The following is a 12,206-nucleotide window of genomic DNA, read 5'->3' as shown; positions in this document are numbered from 1 at the left end:
GGGTTGGATGGGGGATGAACAGGTGGTAGGACTTTTGTTAGATTTCGTTCTAACAGATTAAAATTTATTTATAATTGAAATGTTAAGTAATCTTTTCATCTACTCCAGACCCGTGAAGATCCGGGGTAGAATAGGTCTTCAGCAACCCATGCTTGGCGTAAAAGGCGACTATGTTTGTCGTAAAAGGCGACTAACAGGATCGGGTGGTCAGGCTCGCTGACTTGGTTGATGCATGTCATCGATCCCAATTGCGTGGATCGATGCTCATGATATTTATCACTGGACCGCCGTCATATAGCTTGAATATTGTTGAGTGTGGCGTTAAACATCAAACCAACCAACCAACCAATCTTCTCCAAGTTGAAGGCATAGTACCTGAGCATGAGTAAACATATAGCTAAGTAAATGCGCTATCGTGTAATTGGATCTCAGGCAAGTTGCAAGTGCTACCGGTAGGGAAGGACATGCCTAGCTTGGCGACATCACTGATTTTCAGTGATCCCTTCACAAAACAAATTCACCTTTATTTTGCCTTTTATGACCAAATTGGTTATTCTCTGACATCGGCCATCTTGTATTCTCTCGTGAACGTGAGTGCGTGAGTTGGTTTTACACCGCTTTTAGCAAAATTCCAGCAATATCACGGCGGGGGACACCAGAAATGGGCTTCACACATTGTACCCATGTCGGGAATCGAACCCGGGTCCTCGGCGTGACGGACTAACGCTTTAACCACTAGGCTACCCCACCGCCCCCTTGAACATGACATTTCTGAGCTTCGATTTGACCAGTAACATTCCCACAACCTGGTAAGCATTTCAGATATTCCATGTGTTTTCCAGGATATTGATGACTTGAAACACCATTCGTGCAGGTTTGTGATGTACGAGTTGTTATATGTAAGTGATATTGGTGGCAGCGGAGACTGTTGTAGGTTTATTTATATTTGTAGAAGTCAGTGACAGCAAGTGATTGATGTGAAAGTAAAAGTGAATAGAGTTACCCGCTCTGGATATTTACAACATGGCAGGTTTGATCGTTCAAGAAGTTTCGGCATGTGAAGATATTCGACAGTAACAAATCTGGTCATTCGTGAGGAAACTAACATATAACAGAGCCTGCTATTTATTGCTGCATCTATTGCATTGCCTGTTTTGTAAGCCTTTTTGATGTCACTGATTTTACCACTTTTTCTATAGGATTAACCTATTTGGATTCACCTCTGAGTTTCAACTTGAAAATCTGCCCGTAACAATATATTTCCCGGCAGTCATCAAATGTCCATCTATATCACGGCAGCCTGTAAATATTGGCGAAATTGTCTTAAGAAACCAGAGATGGTATTATGTTTAATCAACGTCCCATGCAGTCGGAGATACATCTTAGCGCTGATATCCTGGGCCCTCTTGCACAAAGCGATCTTAGCACTACGACTATTGTAAGCCTATGTTAAAGTATGGGAGTTACGATCATCTTAGCACTAAGATCGCTTTGTGCAAGTGGGCCCTGGACCCAAACTTTCCCCCATAAACTTATGGTCATGACGTGCACTACAGCAAAGACTGGACGTCCATTCTACAATCCGTGTCTTGTCTGTGAGTATATGTGTTTATTACAACCTTAACAACGCCTTTCCATTCCTGTGCGTGGCATGTTTTACCTCCCGCGAATCATTCAAACAGCGTTCATATAAAAGTAAATTCAAATTCAAAAAAATAAATCACAAGGACACTCACTGAAAGCTTATCTCTATCTGTATTTCATCGAAAAAGAAAGAAGATACAAATATAATTCATAATTGTCGCTATTTATTAATAAATAGCGACAAAAACCCTTTTCATGATCAGAAGAAATGTCAGCGTGTGTGTGTGTGTGTGTGTGTGTGTGTGTGTGTGTGTGTGTGTGTACGTACGTACGACCATGACGTAGTGAACGAGAGACCACACCCTTAGTACTCACAGTAAGAGAGTGACGGAGCCCCAGACAATAGCGAATAGAGTGGGTGAACACAAAGGCAGTGAGCTACCCCCCCCCCCCCCCCTTCCAAAAAGAAGCAAAAAGTGTCAAAATTAACCAAAGCGCGACATTGCGACAACGCGACATATTTTGACCTTAAAAATGTCGCGGTTTCGCCCTTTGGCAAAAATAAAGCACCACAAAGCACCACAAAGCGACAACGTGACAAATGGCCAAAATGTCGCATTGTTAACTTTGACACTGTTTGCTTTTCTTTTGTTAGAGCGACAATGCGACAAGGTGACAATGTCCCTCCCATGATTCCATATCAGAGTGAGTGAGTGAGTGAGTATGGTTTTACGCCGCTTTTAGCAATATTCCAGCAATATCACGGCGGGGGACACCAGAAATGGGCTTCACACATTGTACCCATGTCGGGAATCGAACCCGGGTCTTCGGCATGACGAGCGAACGCTTTAACCACTAGGCTACCCGACCGCCTCCATATCAGAGAGAAAAGGTTGTACAGCAGACCCGCCTTTCCATTATCAGATCTCTGTCACGTAGCTGGAATATTGCTCAGTGCAGAGTTAAACAACAAACAAAACATTTGTACATTTAGATGCGTTTATTGATTGATTGTTTTTAGTTTGTTTGTTGTTTAAAGCCACACTAAGCAAAATTCCAGCTATATCACGGCGGTCCGTAAATACTCGAGTCTGGATCAGACAATCCAATGATTGACATCATGAGCATCGATACACACAATTGGGGTACGTTGGCATGCATTCAACTAAATTACTGAACCTGACCATCAAATCCATTTAGTAGCCTCTTACGACTAGCATAGTGGACCGGGGACCGTTCTAATCCGGAATTCCAACGGGTTTCCAATTTAGTCGCCTCTCTCTGGACAGGCAATGAGGTTCTGGTACCGCATCCTACCAGGGTCCCCACTGGGTCTTATTATTAGATATAATACCTTTTAAATCTGATAGTTAGTTCACAAGAAGACAAAACTCTGTGCCGACTCTTGACTTTATTATTGCTTAGCCGTCCACATGACCCTCATTGCATTGGCTTCAATGATTACATAACGAATTCTTCTTACTAATGACAACTTTTCATTTCAAATGTAAATTTCTTGGAATTAAAATTATATTTACCTATAATCTATTCATGTAATTTTCTCTGGTGAGTGATTGGTTATTGGTTCAAAGTGACTGTATCTGCAGGTGCAAGGTCGTGAAAGATTAGCATGTGGGGTGTCGACATGTCTCAACGTCCTACATAGCGTTTACGAAATCCACCACCACTATATCGATGGCTGCCATGTTGTCCGCGATATCTCTGTCTAAGTTGTGCGAAGATATTGCTCCGATGATGCGTTCGTTGTCGTCGTTCTTGTTTCTCCCTGCCTTCTACAACTGAGTGTTTCCTTGCTACGCGATGAGGTGTGATCAAAAAGGTCTTTGCTTGCATGTTATGTTGACGTCTTCCTAGTCCCCATTGTCCATGGCCTTCCGGTCGCTTATGCCAGTGACCTCCGTCCTGTATCCGATGTCCATGTACCTTACGTTCATGGCCCCCTTGCACTCTCTGAGCATGTGCAGTCCTCATCATGATCACATTCATTCCTCGCCGTCTTGTCCCTCTGTGCTCTCTAGGTTCTTCATCATCTTCATCATCAACATCAGTCCTGGCATGTCCACGTCCATACCCCCGTTTGTGCTTCCTGCCTCTTGCCCCACTATACTCTCCTGGATCTTCATCATCTTCATCACTACTAGCATTTTCATCATCTTCATTTGGTTCCTCTTCTGATGTTGCGTCAGTCTCTTCTGGTGTGCATGGTTTGGTTATAGTTTTCGTCTGTGGACAGGAGTCTTCTCCATCAACCAAAAACTGGGCCATGGTCTGCTGTTTAGTTCTTGGATAACACGCGGACCATTCGCCGGCATCCTCATAAGAGCAGGAGGAATCTGAAACAAAACATAGGAACTGTTAATGTGCTGAAGGTTTTGAAACTATTTGAGTCGCATAAAATTGTAAACAAAAATTAACTTGCAGAACTATCATGTTTTGGAGCCGATGCTTCAGTAGGAATTAGAATGTTTAGTGTGACCCACTATTCTGTTTATCAGGGCGTGTCTGAATAATTACTGAGACAAACTCGGACCTCCTACATTGTACTGAGCAATCACCTCAGTAAATTCGTACAAACTACACTGTTTATCAGGACGTGTAATGAACAGTCATTGAAACTCGAACCCACTCCACTGTTTATCGGGACATTTCTGAACAATCACTGAGACAAACAAGAAATCACTACGCTGTTTATCAGGACGTGTGCAGAACAATCACTGAGACAAACAAGAAATCACTACGCTGTTTATCAGGACGTGTCTGAAGAATCACTGAGACAAACATGGACCCCCTTCAGTGTTTATCAGGCCGTGTCTGAACAATCACTGAGACAAACACGGACCTCCTTTAGTGTTTATCAGGACGTGTCTGAAGAATCACTGAGACAAACACGGACCTCCTTTAGTGTTTATCAGGACGTGTCTGAAGAATCACTGAGACAAACACGGACCTCCTTTAGTGTTTATCAGGACGTGTCTGAAGAATCACTGAGACAAACACCTAACCAACACACTGTTTATCAGGCCGTGTCTGAACAATCACTGAGACAAACACCTAACCAACACACTGTTTATCAGGCCGTGTCTGAACAATCACTGCGACAAACACCTAACCAACACACTGTTTATCAGGCCGTGTCTGAACAATCACTGAGACAAACACCTATCCACTACACTGTTTATCTTGCCGTGTCTGAACAATCACTGAGACAAACACCTACCCACCACACTGTTTATCAGGCCGTGTCTGAACAATCACTGAGACAAACACCTACCCACTACACTGTTTATCAGGCCGTGTCTGAACAATCACTGAGACAAACACCTACCCACCACACTGTTTATCAGGCCGTGTCTGAACAATCACTGAGACAAACACCTATCTCCCACACTGTTTATCAAGCCGTGTCTGAACAATCACTGAGACAAACACCTACCCACCACACTGTTTATCAGGCCGTGTCTGAACAATCACTGAGACAAACACTTACCCACCACACTGTTTATCAGGCTGTGTCTGAACAACCACTGAGACAAACACTTACCCGCCACACTGTTTATCAGGCCGTGTCTGAACAATCACTGAGACAAACCTACCCACTACAGGATCTTCTTCAGGTGTGCATGGTTTGGTTATGGTTTTCGTCTGTGGACAGGAGTCTTCTCCATCAACTAGAAACTGGGCCATGGTCTGCTGTTTAGTTCTTGGATAACACGCGGACCATTCGCCGGCATCCTCATAAGAGCAGGAGGAATCTGAAACAAAACAAAGGAACTATTAATGTGCCAAAGTTTTGAAAACAATGAGGGTCGCGTACAATAGTAAACACAAAATAACTTGCAGAACTATCATGTGTTTGAAGCGATGCTATAATAGAATTTGGTGGCTTTTTGGGGAAAATGATTCCTGTGAGTATAATCAATACCTTCAATTCGCAAACCAACTACACTGTTTATCAGGACGTGCACTGAATAACCACTGTGACAAACACGGACCAACTACACTGTAAATAAGGACGTGTATGAACAATCACTGTGACAAACACGAACCCACTACACTGTTTCTCAGGACGTTTCTGAACAATCACTGTGACAAACACGAACCCACCACATTGTTTCTCAGGACGTGTATGAACAATCACTGTGACAAACACGGACCCACTACACTGTTTCTCAGGACGTGTATGAACAATCACTGTGACAAACACGGACCCACTATACTGTTTCTCAGGACGTGTATGAACAATCACTGTGACAAACACGGACCCACAATACTGTTTCTCAGGACGTGTATGAACAATCACTGTGACAAACACGGACCCACTATACTGTTTCTCAGGACGTGTATGAACAATCACTGAGAGAAACACGGACCCGGAACACTGTTTCTCAGGACGTGTGCAGAACAATCACTGTGACAAACACGGACCCACAATACAGTTTCTCAGGACGTGTATGAACAATCACTGTGACAAACACAGAGCCACAATACTGTTTCTAATGACGTGTGCAGAACAATCACTGTGACAAACACGGACCCACAATACGGTTTCTTAGGACGTGTATGAACAATCACTGTGACAAACACAGAGCAACAATACTGTTTCTAATGACGTGTGCAGAACAATCACTGAGGGAAACACGGACCCACAACACTGTTTCTCAGGACGTGTCTGAACAATCTTTGAGAAAATTCAGACTCACCGACTGTTTATCAGGACGTGTCTAAACTATCAACAAGACAAACTAAGACTCACCCACTGTTTATCAGGACGTGTATTTCAGGGTATTGTAAAGTTCGGTAGTTGTCATGTGGTTGCACACTCATTTCTTACACCAGTCTTCCAAAGATTTGCTTTTTACAAACTGTTGCAGGAATGAGTGATGGTTAACTAGACATCAAAGTAAACAACAGTTTTTGTTCAATTATATATATAAAAAAACAAACCTACAAGCAAAGAGGCTGCCAATCCTCTTTTGGTACCCGGTATTAGGGAATCTATTTGCTGGGTATCGGGACTCAGCAAATGGTACGCAGGACGTAAAAAAGGTGTTTATTAAAATTTTCTTCATACGTTATATTACTTTTCGATATGATTTCAATTTATATCAGTAATTTCACTTTAAAGCGCATCCTTTTACTTAGTGATTTTAAGATTTGTATTACATCGTATTCGGGACTTAGCGTTGAGTACCCGGAGCGAAAAAATAGACGGTATTCATCTTTCAGGGGAGTGTGGTGCTGGCATCCACAGGAATGGTGCTGACAAGCCAAGGACCACGGTTACAGATTCAAACGCACAGCGAAAAGAAGTAACTTTGGCGAATGTGCCACCCGAAGATAAGTCAAACAGTGAGTGAGTGAGTTGGGTTTGTAGTGAAGGTTTGAAACTTACCATCCCCAGTCTCCGCGTGAACATGGACACAAGCAGCTACAAGCATCAGTGCCAGGTACCAAAGCTCCATGGTCACTGAAGGCAAAAAAACCCAGAAAAAAACGGTGGCATATAACCTCAGGGATGTTAGAGTGAGTTTCGTTTAACGCTGTTTTGTTTTACAGTTTTGTAGACATATCACGGCGTGTTAGGCTAATGAAGGAGGAAAGCCCGAAGTGACGCTTGGTCAAACCTGTGTATACAGTCCAAGCCAGAAACAGAATTACGGCAAACCAGGCTTCGTACCTACAATCGTAGGTTTCTGACCAACGTAAAGGACGCAACTCCTCACAGCGAATTGCAGAACCCAAAATGACTGGGCCATCCATGACCCTCACAGTCAAGCTACAGTTACATCATGCTTATATTTTCAGGGAGGTTGGCTGGTTGGTTTGTTGTTTAACGCCGCACTCAGCAATATTAATATGACGGCGGTCTGTAAATATTCGAGTCTGGACCAGACAATACAGTGATTAATGTCATGAGCATCGATCCACGCAATTGGGATCGATGACATGCATCAACCAAGTCAGCGAGCCTGACCACCCGATCCCGTTAGTCGCCTTTTACGACAAGCATAGTCACCTTTTACGGCAAGTATGTGTTGCTGAAGACCTATTCTACCCCGGAATCTTCACGGGTCTTCAGGGAGGTGGAACGGGGATGTTATTATTTTCTTACATTTTTTACACATGTAAATCGCCATGGAAGTTCGCTGTTTTGTGTGAATATTAAACATTAAAAACAGATCCGGGCCAGAATTGGTATTCAGCAATTCATGCTTGTCTGAAACGGCGACAATGCTTGTCGTAAGGTGAGGTGAAATTGGGTTTAACGTCGCGTCCAAGATTATTGCACTTATATAGCGACTATGCTTGTCGTAAGAAGCGACTAACGGGATCGGGTGGTCAGGCTCGCTGAATTGGATGATGCACGTCATTGTGTCCCAATTGCGTGGATCTATGTTCATAATGTCATTCACTGGAATGTGTGGTCCAGATTCGATTATTAACAGACCGTCGTCATATAGTTGAAATCGTGCCGAGTGCGGTGTTAAACAACAAACAAGCAAACAAGCTACTAAACACGCTTTTGAAAAAGAATATTTTGAAATTAAAATCAATTTCTCTTCGATATTCAATCAATTTAAACAAAAAAATATTTTTTTCAGGAAACCCTTAAACCGGTTTGACCAGTGAACATAATACCCTCATAAAAATCAGTTCATATACCTTCGTTGCGACAACAAAGAAAATACAAACGTGAGACTCACCACAGCTAGTCAGTAGACGGGGTCGGTGTAACTACAGGGCAACGCGTGTATCCCTATTAATAACATACCAATGTCATGGCATAATACGTTACAGTGCTGTATAAAACAATAAGAACTTTGAATATGAAAAATATGTCACGCTACAACATCATTACCATTTTATGCCACCAGGTTCTTTGTCACACTTCGGTATCGATTAAACCTGTATTCCCACACTATTATCGAACCGAAACATGTCACATGTAGTGTTGCATAAACATTGACATTGGCATTTCATGAACCTACATGCTACGCCATTGTTTGTTCTGTTGTGTTCAGTGACCATGGGGCCATGTTATGCTGTTATTCAAATATATCCTGGGAATTTCAACATTATCGGACCAGTTCAAAAGATTGTGATGGAAATGTTTGCGTTATAAAATATACTCACACTATACTCCCAGTTGATTTTATCTCATGTTTGATTTTCAGTTGAAAAGATCTTAAGTTAGCGATATGATTTAAAAAATGAGATGTACTGGCGCTTTGCAAGCACTTCTATAGATTACTTCTTTTTAGTTTGAAATATAGTTTGATTTATAACTATTACAAATGTATAACATTGCTCGCAAAATATAACGCAGCTTTTCTGTGATTGAAAGGTTACAGAACAGTTACTGTTATTAAATTTGATTATGCCATTCCAGTAATTGTTGTAAAAAGTAATCAGTGGCTGGATATTTTTGTGTAAATATAAATTGGTTCAATGAAGACTGGGGTAAGAAATGAATTTGCAACCACATGACCCCTTCCATGTTTGAAATGTTCTAAATTTGTGCTGGGAAAAAGCAAATGTATGTATGAATGTCCAGACTCGATTATTTTACAGACCGCCGTCATATAGCTGGAATACTGCTGAGTGCGGCGTTAAACAACAAACAAACAAAACAAAGCTGAGTGCGGCGTTAAACAACAAACAAAACCAAGTAAGCTGATAGTGAAATTCGAACCACTTTATTACAAAAGGAACTGTAATGTGGTACCTTGGTGACGGGAGAACTTTACGCGTCATTGAAATGAGCTGCTATATTTGATCTTTTTAGATCTGCAGTTGCAGTAACCTCCTGATGCTGGGTTCTCAAGAACATATTGAAAACTTTGTCTCCGTGATGAAATAAACCTGTGGGCTCATGTTTTTAAAAAATATAGAAATCGATGGTTAATGTTCATTTCTTCGTTGATTCTGACTGATTCTGTTGTCACAAATGTCAACCAATGATATTGGCACAACTGAGCTTGCGTCACCAGCTGGTTTTGTTCCTGTCGTAAGCGTCGTACCATCTCACCCTAGACATGTTCTAGGGAGTGTGATTGGGGAGGAGGGAGTGCAGAGAACATATGCTATGATTTTGGTAGCGCCCATGTCAAAGTCACTGCAAAACTCACTTTCAGCACTATGATCGTCGCGATCAGCTTTTTCCCCAGCTAACATTTAGGGCGCTCTACACATTCTTCTAAGATTGTCAACTCATGGTGAAATGATAAATATCCATGCTGCCATTCATTGGAGAAAAAGAGATATCTTCAGTTTTGGTTTATTGTGTGCAATATAAAAAAAGTTTCTCGTCGATCATGATCCCTATAGTCAGCACCACGACTTACGAAAACAATCTATTTTCAATTGTCAGGCCCTCAGTTATTTTTTCCAACACACACAGGGCTCCAATTACTTGTGTCTTATCTTTAAAAAAAAATAAAAACAACGAACTGTTTTCTTTGGTCACATAACAAGAGGGCACATAATTGATTTCCTACAATGCGCGGCATTTGTGAACAGTAAACTACGGTTAGAACGAACTCAAAGGGACTACTAATTTTAGTTCGTTATAACCATAATTCGTTATAAGCATATATACAGAGTATAACTACGGCAAATACGGCGTTTTGCTCCATTCAAGGAGGCGGTGGAGTAGCCTAGTGGTTAAAGCGTTAGTCCGTGATGCCGAGGACCCAGGTTCGATTCCCGTCATGGGTACAATATGTGAAGCCCATTTCTGGTGTCCCCCGCCGAGATATTGCTGGAATTTTGCTAAAAGCGGCGTAAAACCAAACTCACTCACGTTCAAGAGAGAATACAAGATGGTCGATGTCAGAGAATAACCAATTTGGTCATAAAAGGCAAAATAGAGGTGAATTTGTTTTTTGAAGGCCCGTTTCTGGTACCCCCCGCCGTGATATTGCTGGAATATTGCTAAAAGCGGCGTAAGACCATACTCACTACTATTCAAGATCAGAAGAAAAAGAGTACAATATGGTAAGAACGACTCACCGCAGTTCTTCTCACGTTTTGATTTTGGAATAACCTTGGCCATTTCATAAGAGTGCAAAGCGGTTACAATATGATTTGTCGACCATACATTCCTCCTGGAAATGTAAGTTTTATTGCCGAATAAAAAGGTCAAATACAAGCCACATGTCGATTTGTTGCCTTGATGGAATTTAAGATAGATGTAAATCATCACGAAAGGCTAATTTGCAAGGTGATTGTTTGTTCGATGTATTTCTTACAGCTGTTTATTCTATGTTGTAGTATATAGCGTATATACATGTGCACTAGCTGACAAAATAGCCGTGCTTCATAGAAAGTGGTGTAAATGTTATATCTTTGAATATAACAACAACATAATAATTTCTCATTCGTCTGAGCAATGTTTCATCGTAACAAATTCATTGACAAAACCTACACGTGGTAACAGAGCGACACGCCCTTAAAGAGGGCTGATGCAACAATTCAATGTCAATATCGGGTGTGACCACCATATGCGTCTGCATTGAAGATACCAGATGGTAGAAAACAGCCTGGGGGATGTTGTTCCAGATGTCAACCAAAGCTTTCCCAACTGAGCTAGCGTTACCGGCTGGTTCTGGTCCTGTCGTAGGCGTCACTCCATCTCATCCAAGACATGTTCTGTAGGGGATAGGTCTGGAGAATCAACCGACCATGGCAGAACAGCAATGTTATACTGGCTAAAAAGTCTGTTACAACACGTGCAACTCGTGGGTGGACATTATCCTCATATGACGATACGTCCCTGCAATTTACACTAAGGGTAGAACATGATTTTGATGTCGTCCCGGCAGCGTATGCCATTCCAATTGACAATGATGAGTGCCACCCACACCATTACACTTCCACCCCTAAACTGACTACGTTGAGTAACGCAAGCGTCACTTAAACGTTCTCCTGGACTCCTGTAGACCATGGCACGACCATCAGAGCTGTCCAGATGAAACCTGGACTCGTCTGGGAACAGTATATTGTCTCAGCCTTGTCTTCTGAACATCAGATGACATGAAAGCAATATTCGGCTGGACGTCGGGACCAGATGATGTGCTCCCCAAACCAGTTGCCTTCGGTTCTGGGGCCCGTTCCACAAAGCGATCTTAGCGTTACGACTGTCATAAGCTTATGTTAAAGTATGGAACTTACAATCAACTTAGAGCTAAGATCGCTTTGTGGAACGGGGCCCTTCTGCTTGTTGGTCTCACCCTGGGAATTGTCCGAGCTGTTAATTTGGTATCTATTCTGTAGATGCTCCGAATGAATATGGTTGTCTTCTTGATTTGACGTCACACGTGGATGGCCGGTCCGTGGCAGGTACTACCCTGCTTGAGATAACGTCTAAAAAGAAATAATATTGTGTTTCGATTAAAATGTCGGGCAGCTTTGTTTTGCGCCATTCCTATTGGCAGCATATCCCCGGCTCGTAGACCGTTTATTTTCAGCAAGCCGTGGGGACCGCCTCCGTGGTCTAGTGGTAGAGCGTCCGCCCGGAGAGCGGAAGGACAGGGGTTCGATCCCCGGCCGCGTCATACCGAAAGACGTTTTTTAAAAGATGGTACTTGTTGTTAGTCTGT

General features: G+C 42.3%; 1 protein-coding gene across 1 annotated transcript; it reads right to left on the bottom strand.

Moving 5' to 3' along the window:
* Positions 1 to 2,976: 2,976 nt before the first annotated feature.
* Positions 2,977 to 10,697, bottom strand: LOC124139154. The gene is made up of 4 exons (XM_048394757.1): positions 10,618 to 10,697; positions 6,998 to 7,072; positions 5,199 to 5,357; positions 2,977 to 3,938 (listed from the first exon to the last, which is right to left on the bottom strand). Exons 1-4 carry the CDS (start codon positions 10,658 to 10,660, stop codon positions 3,235 to 3,237), a joined length of 981 nt encoding a protein of 326 aa, XP_048250714.1. The 5' UTR covers positions 10,661 to 10,697; the 3' UTR covers positions 2,977 to 3,234.
* Positions 10,698 to 12,206: the final 1,509 nt, after the last annotated feature.

This window comes from Haliotis rufescens, unplaced genomic scaffold, assembly GCF_023055435.1.
Source record: "Haliotis rufescens isolate VD_foot unplaced genomic scaffold, xgHalRufe1.0.p SCAF_13, whole genome shotgun sequence".
Taxonomy (NCBI): domain Eukaryota; kingdom Metazoa; phylum Mollusca; class Gastropoda; order Lepetellida; family Haliotidae; genus Haliotis; species Haliotis rufescens.
The sequence above is the reverse complement of the archived record's forward strand: the minus strand, read 5'-3'. Positions and strand labels throughout refer to the sequence as shown.

What these genes read in the sequence shown, in the direction of transcription:
- LOC124139154 (XM_048394757.1), bottom strand. Translation starts at nt 10,660, where the DNA reads ATGGCCAAGGTTATTCCAAAATCAAAACGTGAGAAGAACTGCG. An exon ending in TCACGCGGAGACTGGGGATG is followed by an intron (nt 5,358 to 6,997) that starts GTAAGTTTCAAA and finishes GTTTTGTTTCAG; the next exon opens with ATTCCTCCTGCTCTTATGAG. An exon ending in TGAAGAAGATCCTGTAGTGG is followed by an intron (nt 3,939 to 5,198) that starts GTAGGTTTGTCT and finishes GTTTTGTTTCAG; the next exon opens with ATTCCTCCTGCTCTTATGAG.